This window comes from Eptatretus burgeri, chromosome 4 (assembly GCF_056783735.1).
Source record: "Eptatretus burgeri isolate ZD-2024b chromosome 4, Ebu_testis_v1, whole genome shotgun sequence".
Taxonomy (NCBI): Eukaryota; Metazoa; Chordata; class Myxini; order Myxiniformes; family Myxinidae; genus Eptatretus; species Eptatretus burgeri.
The window spans coordinates 105,535,934-105,551,339 of record NC_140964.1 but is presented as its reverse complement, the minus strand read 5'-3'; the positions used below and the strand labels follow the sequence as shown (position 1 = coordinate 105,551,339).

Below are 15,406 nucleotides of genomic sequence, written 5' to 3'. Positions count from 1 at the left end.
AGGGGCACAGCCACGCTTCTAGAAAATGACGCAATCAGCAGCCGCAGGCCGCAAACAAAACTGTAGATTTATTCATGAAATATCTTCTCTATCTTACTCCCGCTAGCCACTACAGCCATCCCCCCAACAATATTTAATGTGGAAGCTCATCCATGATAAGCTTCCAACACTGAAAAAATAAATAAATTAATAAATGATGGTCATCTGCAAGTTGCATGAAACAACACCTTGGAAAGAAATGAATACAGATTTTAGAAGACCTGAAAAGTAGGACAAAGGTAGTTGTCCAAACGAACAATTTTGGGATATACCGGAACAAAAATACTGCCGATATGTCAACATCATAAATCTGTATCAGATATGTCAGAATGTGTAAGAGGAAAAATAAAATCATGCTTCATTTGGCATCATGAGTTCATAACCTTGTTTGCTTCATTCAAACTTTTATTTGATGGGCTTTCAATAAATGTAGTTGGAAATAAAAAAATTTTAAATGTCGATCATACATAACACACCTTCTCATTCAGAAGCATGCAGTTTATCTCTGGGACATCGACGGTCGACCTAGACATGTGGGAATGGGGTGTGGTTCAGATAAAGTTAGTGTTATCAGGAGATGGAATGGTGTCATTCAATTAAAAAAAAAAAAAAAACAGCTCAGCTGTAAAGACAAAGAGAAAAGGAATGCCAACGATTCATGTACATTAATTACCTGAATGGAGGTTTCTTCGACCATACTTCTTTAGAGGTCTGAAAAATTTTATTCACAGTTAGTTTTGGTTACACACACCTCCACCGAGAAAAAACAAACAAACAAACAAACAACCTTTCATGCTCCTTCATAAAAAGGTCACATATCCTGACCACCCACACCAAAGATCCATATAAGGTAGAAGGCACTGTATTCACCTTTCTGATGAGGTCACTCCAGTTCCATGCCTTGACAATACCGGTGCCTCCACTGATGAGCAGATGGTCAGTCGACACCATGCTGTACACAGGTCCCTCATGTGCTGTGCAGCAAGTGTAAAACATCAACTAAACATGAATAAATGTATAAATAAACAAACTTAAAGGGTGCGTACAAGGGGAGGCAAAAGCTTGTTTGTTTTTTTTTTGTTGTTTTCCTTCATTCAACAAGGAATGTTCTGTGCCAACAAAATTTGTAACATATTGTCAAGTCAATGGGTCGGCTAACGTGAATGCTGAAACGGTCTGCCAAATTTCCTGCATTCTATTAATTACCTATAATCCCGAGGATCGCTCTCCCCAAGGATCAGTCAAAAATAAACCTAAACTGGCGGTTGTTCGTGCGGGAAGGAAATACATGGGAAGACGTTCCAAAGCAAATAAATGGTTTATCCTGTTATAAAATGTTACTGAAACGGGCATGGACAAGAAAACAAAACCCAGGCAATTCAGGCACATGAAGACAGACAAATAGGTCAGGTTAGGTATGGGAGCATATGCTGGAGCAGCGCGTCGCTGCGTCCCCTTTCCGCCGGTACTCCAGGGGCCTCCGTCTGGCCATCCCCAAGGCAGATGCTTGGCCCATCCCTATCTCCTTGAGATGCTGATCAACCAGCTGCAACCACGAGGCACGTGGTCGGCCCATTGGCCTCCTCCACTCACGAGGCTCCCTCGCTGAGAGAATCTGGTGAGCAGGATCAGCATCAGGAAAATGAGCTACATGTCCATACAGCCACAGCTGACCCTCACGGACTATGCAGGTAACAAATCTCATTTGAGTCTCTCTCAGCAACCACTCGTTGGACACAAAGTCTGACCAGCAATAGCCAAGGATTCTCCAAAGAGACCTGGTTCCACAGGAATTAAGTCTCCGTCTCACATCCCTGGTTAGAGTCCAAGTCTCACATCCATAGAGCAAGACTGGAAACACCAAATCCCTGAAGACTCGGACTTTCGTCCTCCCGCACAGGAACTGGCAGTGCCACACCCCATGATCCAGTGAATCCATGACTCCCCAGGCCCAACCCAGATGTCTGTTGACCTCTGGCTCACAGCCAGCAGAGACATGAACATCACTGCCAAGGAAAGTGAATCTCTCCGTGACCTCAACATCCTCACCACAAACAGGTACAAACAAGATCACAGCATCCAATATGTCCAGAGAAGGACAACAAGGCCCCTCTTCCAGTCAGTTGGAATGATACCTGTGTTCCAGGCAGAGCACAGAACTGCATGCAACGACACGAGAACAGCATTTCCACCAGCCTTCAGAAGTTCAGCATGGGTGCCACAAATCCCAGGAGCTTTACCCAATTTCAACCGGTTCACAGCAGTCTGTGTTTCCACAAACGAAGGTGGACCGCAGTTGATTGGAGGTTCAGCAATAGGGATAGTAACACCCCTGGCATCCAACTCAACAGCTGGTGGATCAGCCGCTCAAAGTTTCTGGCCCAGCAGGCCGTCACTTCAGACAGCTCTGTCAATAGCCCACCACCCTCTGCTCTAACTGCAATACACCGAGGGACAGTCTTGGAGTAACGCAATACGTGAATTCCCCTTTAAACAAGACAAAAATCACTTCACCACAGGTGATGCTCTACCCCCTCACAGATTCCTCGCACATAGGCCTCCTTGTCCACCCTTCGTGCATGTACAATTTTACGCCTCAGCTCCCTGAACAGCTCAGTTCTGCCACTCAGCCTGGTCCTACGACTCTGGTCAATGGTATCCAGTGTCCCTTGAGACACAAAATTCTTCTCCACCCTAAGGTGAGTTCCAAGACATCCACCGGCAACATCAAGGATGGTGGTCCTGAAGGTACTCCATAACTCTTCAGGATCTCCCAAAGCACCCAGACCCCCCCCCCCCACCAAATCTCCACTCAGCCTGTTCGCAAACTCCTCAGCTTCCCTCTCATCCTTGAGCTTGCAAACATCCCTCAAACAGGAGTAAGTCAAACCTACTCAAACACACAGTCCATACTATTCTTACCACATTCTAGCTGTGGATCCCCCTCCCCCCACCCCAAATTTCCAGCATCCCAACCCTCTTCCTGGAACCTTAGGGTCATGCCAAACCTCCACCGAGAACCCAAGATTCAGGCCTTAATGCTTATAGACACACACCTAATTATCTTATCAATTAAAGTAGAGAGGGTTGTGGGAGGAGAGTCCCAGCAACCTTGCCGACTCTCCTTAATGCTTTAAGCAGCATGGTTTCAATAAAATTCACAACTACAAAGCATCTTGCAAAGGCCATCCACGTTAACTTTGTAGTCATTGTTCTTCTTCTTCTGTATGCCAAACATGACTGAAACAGCTAGAAAAATATAAAACAAAGCAATTGGCTTCAGTGACCCAATATGCAAGCCCTGCTCAAAATTCAAGTCAATTGGATGAAAATTTACAATGTTATGCAACCTCGACCTTTGACACTTTCATCTTTAAAAATAATAATAATAAAAACGGCTTCTCGCATTTGACTGGTGAACCAATTCAGTGACTCAATATGCAAATTCTTTCCATCTCAGGTCAATCGGATGAAAATTGATGATTGTACCATGCTGATCTTTGACCTTTTGACCAAATAATGAATTTAACTTCTCCATATTCTCACAATAAAACTTATTTGAAAATTTGATGATAAAAGCTCAAATGGTAAAAAATAAAAATAAAAAAAGTTAAGGCCAGGACAGACACACACACAGAAGTGATTACAAAATCCCGTCTCCCACTGCACGTCTCCCACTGCACGGGGGGATGGGCTAAATATAATGTACACAATAATTATATATTCACAATGGTCTAACTCATGGTAGCGATCGGCCAGTGTAGAACACATCAACACAGTGGCGAACACTGTAGAACACAAATTGCCACTTTCAAAAACCTTTCGTTTTGCAGTGCTTAAACAAAATGTTACGGCATTTTAAATCATCTCGACCAATCAAATTTGCTGCTCGCAGACCCCACTCATGTGGGGGGGTTCTCTCTCTCAAGGCTGCTCACGGGAAGGTGTTCTATGAACTCTCGAGTATTTCTATTTTGTTGATGCCACTTTCCTGGTTCTGATTCCCGTATTTTTTGGCATACAAGTCGATACTACCCCCCACAGAAGTCCGGACCTCGACATACTCAGAATCGACTTGTATATGGTTTAAGACGTCAAATTGCACAAATGAAAAAAAATTTGCAAAGTGAGATTTTTTTCCTGAAATAAACTGTACATTGTTAATTTAAAAAACAGTGCTCAGTGATTAAAATGTACTTTTATTTCAATGTATCAGGTGTTCATGTTTATTAAGGAGTTGTAAACTATGAGAAAATGTAATGTGCTACGAGCCAGTGCTGACATTGATTCTGCGGCTTGTTTTTTTTAAAATACTGTACTGTCCTCTGTACAATAACAAACATGTTGACAACTATTTACATCACCAATTTATCGAAAAGGTCGTCCCACAATGCAGTTCAAATAATGTTCACGACCCTGAAAGTACCATAACTAACGAAAACCGATTTCTGATTTCAGCATATCACAAGTAATGAAGCTAAGACAACATTTTCTCACTGTCAACACACTTCTGAGGCATTCGCCACTTTCCAGCATAGCTTGCGGTGGTGACATAGAACAATTAAGCAATTTCATCATGAAGCGACCACTTACATACAAGAGTGCTGAATTCAGCATGAGGGTAGAGATCGGTATTGCCAAATTTTTCCCCAGCATGCGAAGCGAAAACCAGGGTGAAACAATTGGTTCACTTTGTGTTTTTGTCTGTCTGTCTGCAGACGTGTCTATCATCGATGAACTATGTAATTTCAAATTAATTTTACATTTTGAATGCTGCAGAACACAAATCAGAACGTGTATCGAGCACAAACCTGCAGAATAGCAGTACTTTGGCTCTTAAATTGGCAAAATGTACAGAATCTCGTCCCAAACACACATGCACAGAAAGGAGAGAGATCATTTTTTTTTTTTTTAACTCTGTCTGCCTGTCTGGCAGTCAAAAAAAACTGAAAATCATTCCAAACAGGAAGCTTAACGTTTTTAGGGACATCATAAAGAACACAAACAACAGACACGAAGACCTCATGTAATGTGTTAGATAGGGTAGTGTAAAAGACTGCATCAATGGTGGTAAAATTCTGGGGAAAAAAAATATTTATTTTTAAACAGCCTTTAATGCGATTATTTTATTTCAAATTAAAAAAAAAATATATATATATATATAATTTAACAAAAGCATTTATAAATTGAAGAAACGCAATATACGATGTTAAAAAACAAGTACTGTAATATGTATTGTTATAAATGCAAATCACAGTGAACTAGTTCACCGGTATTACCACGTTTGGCGATGAAGGTGTCGTGATAGTCTTGCAAGTTCATCGGTATCATTTTCTTTTTTCGTGATTTCTTGTGAGCAATTTGATGTGAAAAAAAAATATGCAGAAACATTGTTTTTAATGCACTAAATTGGGGCTCATGGAATAACGAGGTAACTGAGGGTAAAAAAAAACAACAAAATGGAGCACATGACAGTATGACACCAGATGGATACAAGTAAGAATCCATCCAATGGGACCATACTCTGTGCAGAGCATTGGTGCTGCCTGAGCAGTCTCCTTGGCTATTGGGCACAATCCTGGAGGGGTCGCCACTCCAACACAGTATACCAGCATGCTGGCACTCATTTTACCGACCTCAGAAGGATGACAGGTCGAGTTAACCCCACCTGGTATTAATTCAACAGCTGAGCAGGATTTGAACTCAGGACCCCTGATCCCAAGCCCACCACCCTAACCGTTAAGCCAACACCAGTCATACAAGTAAGAATAAATGAACAGAAGGAAGGAAACATCCTAACTTACATATTAAGTGGGTATGGGCTTGCAAAGGTATAATGGTGGAAGAAATGTGTGAGTAGGAGGAGGAGATAACACGAGATAACCATCCATCCATTGGGACCACGTGGGAAGCAGTGCTGCCTAACGAGATAATGATGCAATGCCAAGTTGAAGCCCTGGAGGTCAGAGTGGGATTAAACAGACTCAGGGAGGCGGTTCTGAAAATGGAAAAAAAAAAAACAGAAGAGAGGGGGGGAAAAAAAAAGAGAGCTAACTGAAAGAACATCCGTTACCTGGAGGGCTGGAGTACATAGAGTGCAGAGGAAACGATATCGGAAGAGAGGCGGGGGATGAAAAAAATGTCTCTGATGAGATAATAGTAAACCCTGTCTGTGCTTCTGCTTTGTTGTGGATCTTTGGATTTTGATAACATCCATGAGAGAGGGGGATTGGAGAGTGAGAGTGAGAGTGAGAGTGAGAGTGAGAGTGAGAGTGAGAGTGAGAGTGTGAGAGTGTGAGAGTGTGAGAGTGAGAGTGAGAGTGAGAGTGAGAGTGAGAGTGAGTGTGAGAGTGTGAGAGTGTGAGAGTGTGAGAGTGAGAGTGAGAGTGAGAGTGAGAGTGAGAGTGAGAGTGAGAGTGAGAGTGAGAGTGAGAGTGAGAGTGAGAGTGAGAGTGAGAGTGAGAGAGAGAGAGAGAGAGAGAGAGAGAGAGAGAGAGAGAGAGTGAGAGTGAGAGTGAGAGTGAGAGTGAGAGTGAGAGTGAGAGTGAGAGTGAGAGTGAGAGTGAGAGTGAGAGTGAGAGTGAGAGTGAGAGTGAGAGTGAGAGTGAGAGAGAGAGCGCATTAAGTGATGGGCAAAGGCCATGAAAAATTCACATTTGGCATGACAGAGGATACCCAGTCTGGGGCCATATTTTGAGGCAATCTTTGGTCTTTGGTTTGCCCAAGAAAGTTTGCAGCTCATGATGTAGCCCACAGGATCAAGAGACTGAACCTCTTGCAGCATTTGATTGAGGAAATATTTTGGTGAATTTGTTAAAAAAAATAGATGGTAGACAGGCTGAAAATGTGAGATGTCCCTCAAATAAATTAAATGTATTTAGTTAAGGACAAGCATCTAATCCTTTGCAGGTCATCAAGGAGGAAACCAGCTGCTGTTGGCATGTCAGTGAGATACGGTATTTATGGAATCCATCCATCCATTGGGACCATAATCTGTGCAGAGCATTGGTGCTGCCTAAGAAGTCTCCTGGGCTATTGGGCACAATCCTGGATGGGTTGCCACTCCGACACAGGATACCAGCAAGCTGGCACTCATTTTGCCGACCTCGGAAGGATGGCAGGCAGAGTCAACCCCACCTGGTATTAATTCAACAGCCGAGGGGAATTTCAACTCAGGATCCTCGGATCCTAAGCCCACCACCCTAACCATTAAGCTAACTCCAGGCATATTTATGGAATAATGTGGATTGATCCACAGAGAAGAGGGTTTTCAAGGATACAGACAGAAAGCTTGGCAATAAAAGAGGGTGACAGTATATATCAAGAGACACATCCATTGGGTCATTTTGGATTCAGGGCCTGCATCCATTGTTGACAGAGAAGCAGCAGTGCAAGTATATCCACCACTTAATTGAAGAGTACAGAATAAAAACGGTTGATCAGAGCCCATTTGATAAAAGGGTTTGAATATTGACCCCAGAATAAACTGTCATCCGAGTGATTTGTAGGCCAGACATTTAATTGATGAGGGCATTGCATCAGTGAGCATGACATCCATCAGAGGGGAGATTAAATTGGTTGTCCCATCTGTTTGCATTAACTTGTGGACATGAAAGACTCCATGGCACCTTTAGAAAGGTACAAGCCATTGTATGTCAAAACTCTGGCCAAATGAAAATGGGGCACTGCATTACCAGCAGAGCTGCACCTCATCAATGACACAACTAGCAAGCCAAATTCACAACTAAAACAGTCAAATAAAATAAATATGCAGAGAGAGAAATTGGGAAACCATAACAATCTATTCTGACAGATTTTTAACTGAGTTATTGGATAATTTACAAGAACATACATTGTCTTCAGAAAGTATTCACACCCTTCACTTTTGGTCACATTTTGTTGTGTTACAGCCTGAATAAAACTGGATTAAATTTAATCTTTATTGTCACTGATCCACACAAAATACCTCATCATGACAAAGTGAAAACATGTTTTCACAAATTAATAAAAATATACCATCAGAGATGGGGAATCCCCCACCATTGAATGAAAAGGTCATACATATTCCAGATAATGAGGGAGGTGAATTGGAAACAAGACACAATTTGGTCATCATCTCGAAAAAGTTCCCCAGGGGTGAGGAACGTAGTAACAAAAAATAATTGAAATCAGATAAGCGATTTTCCATTTATTACAAAAAACATTTTTTTGAAGATGGCCGCCCCAGTCAGCCATCTTGGATCCGGCCACGCCCAAAATCAATTGGGTTCTTCCTTTTCAGGTGGTACATGTGTGACCCAAATTTCAAATCGATATGGCGAACAGTTTATGAGTTATTGCACTCACAGCTATAAATGTTGACGCCCGGACGGACGGACGGACAGACAGACAGACAGACAGACAGACGGACGGACAGCCGGACGACCTGGGTGACAACAATATCCCCCTTCCGCCACACGGCGGGGGATAAAAATGAAAATCTGAAATGTCTAACATCAATAAGTATTTAACCCCCCCCACATCATCAAGTATTTAACCCCCCCCCCCACGTCATTAAGTATTTAACCCCCCCACCGAGTAAATACTTTGCAGAAGCGCATTTGGCAGCGATTATAACTTTGAGTCTTCTTGGGTATGTCTGTATCAGCTTTGCACATCTGGATTTGGGGATTGTCTCCCATTCTTCCTTGCAGATTTGCTCAAGCTCTGTCTCGTTGTATGGGGAGTGTCGGTGAACAGCAATCTTCAAGTCTTTCCACAGATTCGTAATGGGATTCAAGTCTAGGGTTTGGCTGGGCCCCTCAAGAACTTTCACGTACTTGTTATGAAGCCATTCAAGTTTTGCTTTGACTGTATGCTTGGGGTCATTGTCATGTTGGAGTGTAAATCTTCACCGCAGTCAAAGGTCTTTTGCACTCTGAAGCAGGTTCTCCTCAAGGATTTGCCTGTATTTGGCTCCATTCATTGATCCCTCTATCCTTCCAAGACTACCAAGTCTCTGCCAATGAAAAGCATCCTCATAGCGTGATGCCACCACCACCATGCTTCATGGTCGGGATGTTGTAAGATGGATGATGAGCTCTGCTCGATTTCCACCAGACGTAGCCCTTTGCATTAAGGCCAAAGAGTTCAATTTCCATCTCGTCAAACCACAGAATCTTTTAACTCATGCTCCGAGTCTTTCACGTGCCTTTTTGCAAGCTGCAGGCATGCTGTCATTTGCTTTTTTCTCAGGAGTGGCGCCTGTCTGGCCACTTTCCCATAAAGCCTGGATTTGTGAAGTGCTGCAGAATTTGTTGTCCTTCTAGCAGGTTCTCCCATCTCAGCCAAGGACCTCTGTAGTTCTGTCAGAGCGGTCATTGGGTTCACGATCACATCCCTGGTCAAGGTACTTCTTGCCCAGTCGCTCAGTTTGGTCAGACGGCCAGCTCAAGGAAGAGTCTGGGTAGTTCCATATTCTTTCCATTTCCTAATGATGGAGTTTCCTTTCCTAATGACACATCCACTGTGCTCTTGGGAACTTTCAACACTCGAGAAATTGTTTTATACCCTTCCTGAGATATGCCTCCTCACAATTATATCTCGGAGTTCTACGGACAGTTCCTTGTACTTCATGGTGGAGTTTCTGCTCTGACATGCACTGTCAACTGTGGGATCTTGAATAGAAAGGTGTGTTTCTTTCTAAATCATGTCCAGTAAATTGAATTGGCCGCAGATGGACTCCAATCAAGTTGTCGAGACATCTCAAGGATGATCAAAGGAAATTGGATGCACCTGAGCTCAATTTGGAGTATCATAGCAAAGGGGTTCAATACTTATTGACACAAGACATTTTAGCTTTTCATTTTTAATTAATTTATGGAAATTTCTAAAACAAAAAAAAAATTCCACTGTGACATCACGGGGTATTTTGTGGAGATAGTCGACAAAAAAAAAATCTCAATTTAATCCATTTTTAATTCAGGCTGTAACACAACAAAATGTGAAAAAGTCAAGGGGTGTGAATACTTTCTGAAGGCAATGAAAATGGTGATTGAGCAACTACTAAATCTAGCTAAATAATTAAGAAAAGATAGTATCAAAAAATTAAATAAATAGACAGACAGATAATACCATAATACAGTACAGTAAAAGATAAAAACTAGAGGGGGAGCACTCGGGAGAGTGCAAAACCTCTGCCACCAATACTGCTGGGTCACTCAAGTGAACCTTATATCTTATTCATTAAATATGATGTCAACAGTGCTGACAGAGTTATAGTTCTTTTCTCCAACATTTTTTTTGGGCGGGGGGGGGGGGGGGTTGGAAATCACTTAAAACATGTAAAAATGAAAAAAAAAAAAATAAAAAAATAGAAATTTTGTTGAAAAAAAAGTTGCAAAAACTTTTTTTTCTCACAATTTTTTTTTGGGGGGGTTGGAAATCACTTAAAACATGTAGAAATGCAAAAAAAAAAATATTCTTTTTTTTTTTTGGGGGGAGGGATGGAAATCACTTAAAACATGTAGAAATGCAAAAAAAAGAATTTTTATTTCTTTTTTTGGGGGTGGGGGTAATTTGGGGGGTTGGTAATCACTTAAAACATGTAAAAATGCAAAAAAAAAAATTTTTTGTCAATTTTTTTTGGGGGGTAACAAATTTTTTGGGGCGGGGGTTGGAAATCACTTAAAACATGTAGAAATGCAAAAAAAATTTCTAACAATTTTTTTTGGTGGGGTAACAATTTTTTTGGGGGGTTGGAAATCACAACATGTAGAAATGCAAAAAAAAAAAAATTCTCTATTTTTTTTTGGGGGGGGGAAAAAAATTTGGGGGGGGTTGGAAATCACTTAATCACTTAAAACATGTAGAAATGCAAAAAAAAAAATTCTTTTTTCTCTAACAATTTTTTTTTGGGGGGGGGGGACCAAGTCCAAAATTTAATGGCATGATCCTTGGACCATACCTAACCCCCCACCAAGTTTCGTCGAAATCCGTCAAGGAGTTTTTCCGTAATACTGTTCACAAACAAACAAACAGAAAGGGGTGAAAACAGTAACCTCCATCCATCTTCGAAGATGGCGGAGGTTAAAAATGCAAAGACAGTATTTCAAGGAAAACTCACCTGTGAAAATATAAATCGGTTTCAGACTCGTTTCATCTGCATCCAAGGAAAATGCAGAACTCAAGCTGAGGTTATGATTAGTGAGGACCACACAGGTGTAAATGGGGGAAGGGGTAGGGGACATGACAGGAAGACAAATTTGATTATAATCTCATACAATTAATCAATTTCCAAATAAGAAAATTGTTCAAAATATTCTGCTACCACTCAAACTCCAACCCCACCTCACTCCCCAACCATTCATGTTTGTTCACAATTCATTGTGCTTGAAGCTTGTGCTGCAGCTGTGCAAAAGTGCGACTAAATAGCCACTGCGTCCAACACCAAAGGATGGAGGCTACGTTTTCACATCTGTCTGTTTGTCTGACTATGAATGCGATATCTCAAAAAGTTATGGACGGATTTGTACAAAATTTGTGGACATGTTTGGGTGTGTGACACAGATGAATTGATTCAATTTTGGTGAAGATCCGGATAGAATTTAAAATATATATATATATATATATAGTTGTGAATCTGGAAGCCATGAGCACGCAGACATTCAGGTCCTATAGATCAGTTATCTCGGTAAGTACGTGTTTTATTGATAGCTCCTTTCCCTTGTCTAATGGGTGAATAAGTGGAGATGTGCTACGATTGTTTTAGAACTACAATAAATACTACAACGGCGCCATTCTCGCGCTTGGTATGGAACTGGCACTTTGACGTTCTTCAGGCACGCGTGTGGGAGGAGTCTAATACAGACATGCCGTCCTTCCGTGGCCAATCGCAGAGAGACAGGCATCTTCCATGCTCTGCCTCCGATCCAAGATAATCGCTAGTGAGCACGCGGTCTGAGGTGAAGCGGTAGGCAGAGCCACCAAACGCCCCCGCTGGAGACTCTGCCCAGAGGGATGGGAGCGCCCCGCCCACCGTGCGCCTGTCCAATGGGGAGCGGACATGGAGTGGCACGACGTTTCCTGTCCAATGGGAGGGATGACGAGGGCGCATGGGCAGGTCGTTGGACGGGGGAGGAGCCTATAAAGATCGGTTTCTGAGAGGTTTTTCGGTCTCCCTCTCTGCTCTGGGCATCAACCTCGACCCGGCTCCCCACTTTGGAAATCTTCTCACCAACATTCATCTCGTCCCGGCTACTGAGCTTTTCCTGTCGTCGCTGGAGGCTCGATGACGCCACCCGGAGTCCCAAGAGAAGGGGACGTCCAGCCGTGCGTTCGCGGCCAGGTAGCCTGCCGCCCCTGGCTCACAGCCGGACTGTCCTCCTCGGCTGGAGAGCCACAATAAAGACCCCCAGGGTCCAATCATTCTGTCTGGGTGTGCGTGTATCTGTTTGTGGCGCCAGTCTGCCAAGTAGTGAATTGCATAAGTGCCGTGCTGTACATACGTGTCTTCTAATAACACTGAACAACAAATTTCAAAAATTTTTTTTTACTGGAGATGTGTAAAGTGATTAAGACTAATTTGGGTACGCTGATTTCAAAAATCATAACCGTTTTGCTGTATCACGTCAGGATTTTCAGGAACAGAAATATTCCCATTGCCTAGAAGTCAGGATTTTCATGAAATTTACATATGTCTTTAACATGTCTATTTCGTACAATTGTTGTTAACTTGTGTTATATTTCTTTCTTTCAGATAAAGATGAGTAGGCGTTCCTGTACCAATCATCCTGACAACTTCTGTTATGTCTGTGGTCGGTATACCAAAAAAGATCAACAGCGAAGTATATCTACAGCAGTGAAAATGAAGGCCGCCTACTTTCACTACTTCGGGTGTAAGGTGGGGGACCAAGAACAGAGCTGGGCACCACACATCTGCTGCACAAGCTGTCACACAACCTTGACTCAGTGGTTGGTGGGCAAGCGCGCGAGCATGCCATTTGCGGTGCCCATGATATGGCGTGAGCCGCAGAATCATCATGATGATTGTTATTTCTGCTGCACAAGCATCGCCGGCTTCAACAAGAAGAATAAAGGTCACATCAAGTACGCTGACTGCGTCTCTGCTCGTAAACCTGTGCCTCATGATGACGAGAACCCCGTTCCAACACCTCCAGCTGATCAGAACATAGCTGTAAGCAGTGGTGAAGAGGATGGTGATGATGAACCTTTTGAACCCGACACTCAAGAATCACACCTTCTGAACCAGGGAGACTTAAATGATCTTGTAAGAGATCTCTCGCTGTCAAAGGCGAAGGCAGAGCTGCTTGGATCAAGGCTGCAGCAGTGGAATCTACTTGAACCTAACACCAAGATATCCTTGTTCAGAGCACGTCACAGAGACATGGCTGAGTTCTTTGAGATGGAAGACACGATGACATTCTGCAGTGACATCAACGGTCTGTTGAAAGAACTTGGGTGTGATCACGATCCTGCAGACTGGCGCCTCTTCATCGACTCGGGGAAGAACAGCTTGAAGGCTGTTTTGCTCCACAATGGCAACGAGAAACCATCAGTCCCACTGGCTCACGCGTTCGGCATGACAGAGACCTATGAGACTATGCGGCAGCTGCTTGATTCCATCAAGTACAATGACTTCAACTGGCACATCTGCGGAGACTTGAAAGTGGTGGCGCTGTTGTTAGGGCTGCAGTCAGGCTACACGAAATACATGTGCTTCCTTTGTCTCTGGGATAGCAGAGACGACAAGAATCACTGGACGAAGAAAGATTGGGAAGAGCAAAAAGAGCATGTACCTGGTCGACACAACGTGAAGCATGTCGCCCTTGTCGACCCAGCCAAGGTTTACCTTCCACCACTCCACATAAAGCTCGGCTTGATGAAAAGTTTTGTACGGGCAATGGATCTGAATGGGCGTGGGTTTTTATACCTCAAGGAAAAGTTTGGCAACACCTTTTCGGAGGCCAAGATCAAGGCTGGTGTCTTTGTTGGACCGCAAATCCGACAGATTATGAAGGACGAAACTTTTCCGACAACTCTAAACCCCAAAGAGCTGGCAGCGTGGAGGAGCTTCAAAGCTGTGATGAACAACTTCTTGGGGAACGAGCGTGCGGACAACTATGAAGAAATAGTGCAGCAGCTGCTGGAGTCCTTCAGGAAACTTGGCTCCAGGATGTCCCTGAAAATCCATTTCCTACACCAGCACCTGAACTTCTTCCCTGACAACTTGGGAGCAGTCTCGGACGAGCACGGCGAGCGATTCCACCAAGAGATTTCACTCATGGAGACGCGTTACCATGGGCGGCACAACCCGAACATGATGGGCGATTTCTGCTGGTTCCTGCATCGTGAAACTGACACAGAGCAGCACAAACGCAAAGCCAAATGCCTAAAGCATTTTTAATTACATTCTAGTGGAGTTTTTCTGTAATTTCTATAATTTTGAAGCATTCATGATGAAATAAATGAATAAATGAATTTTTGTAAATTTCATTGAAATCCTGACTTCTAGGCAATGGGAATATTTCTGTTACTGAAAATCCTGACGTGATACAGCAAAACGGTTATGATTTTTGAAATCAGCGTTCCCAAATTAGTCTAAATCACTTTACACATCTCCAGTAAAAAATTTTTGTTGTTCAGTGTAATCGGTTTAAATCTTTCCTTGCGTGCTCTCTCGCAATTCCCCTATTGCTTGTAATAAATATCTTATTGTTGAATGTACTCAGCTCGTCATGTCCATTTCTGTCATTGACTGGTTGTGTCATGCGTGTGAAGGATTAGCTGGCCATTGCCGGGGTAACAAGATAATCGGGCCGGCAGAACTCGGCGATAAAACCGCCCGGCAACGCACGCGGAACGAGCGTGCTTAAGCGGCTCACTTCCGTACGAGTTCCGTCGAGGTATAAATTCTCGGTATTTTTGTCTGCACGGATAATTAAGTATATCGAGATTCGGCGATTGACCCTGTACTGCGCGGACAGAATATTGACAGTTTATGGTGCGTTAAGGCACCCGTAGCAGGGTTCTGGAGTTGTCCGGAAGCTACGACTGGATTCCGGGCGATCGAGCCGAGACGACTCCACTTGCTCCATCTGGTGGTCGTGCTCGTGGTGACGCACCGGCGAAACCACAACTATATATATATATATATATATATATATATATATATATATATATATATATATATATATATATATATATATATATATATATATATATATATATATATATATATATATTCATATTCTTCTTCAACATTGAGAGATGTGGCCAAAAACGATATAAAAGCATAATATTTCAAAAGGTTTTGGATGAGTTGTAACAAAACGAGGTGGTCGAGTTGGTTCGGTGACAAGAACAAGCC

The 15,406-nt window shown here is 42.9% G+C and overlaps 1 protein-coding gene across 1 annotated transcript in view; it reads right to left on the bottom strand.

Annotated features, from left to right (window-relative positions):
* THOC6 (THO complex subunit 6) overlaps positions 1-15,406 on the bottom strand; it is a 59,628-nt gene that overhangs the window by 29,363 nt on the left and 14,859 nt on the right. Inside the window, exons 2-5 of the mRNA XM_085879592.1 lie at positions 11,144-11,208; positions 910-1,013; positions 713-750; positions 516-564 (exon numbers count right to left, since the gene is read on the bottom strand). Of these exons, the coding sequence (XP_085735718.1) occupies positions 516-564; positions 713-750; positions 910-1,013; positions 11,144-11,208 (256 nt within the window). The remainder of the gene's footprint in view (positions 1-515; positions 565-712; positions 751-909; positions 1,014-11,143; positions 11,209-15,406) is intronic.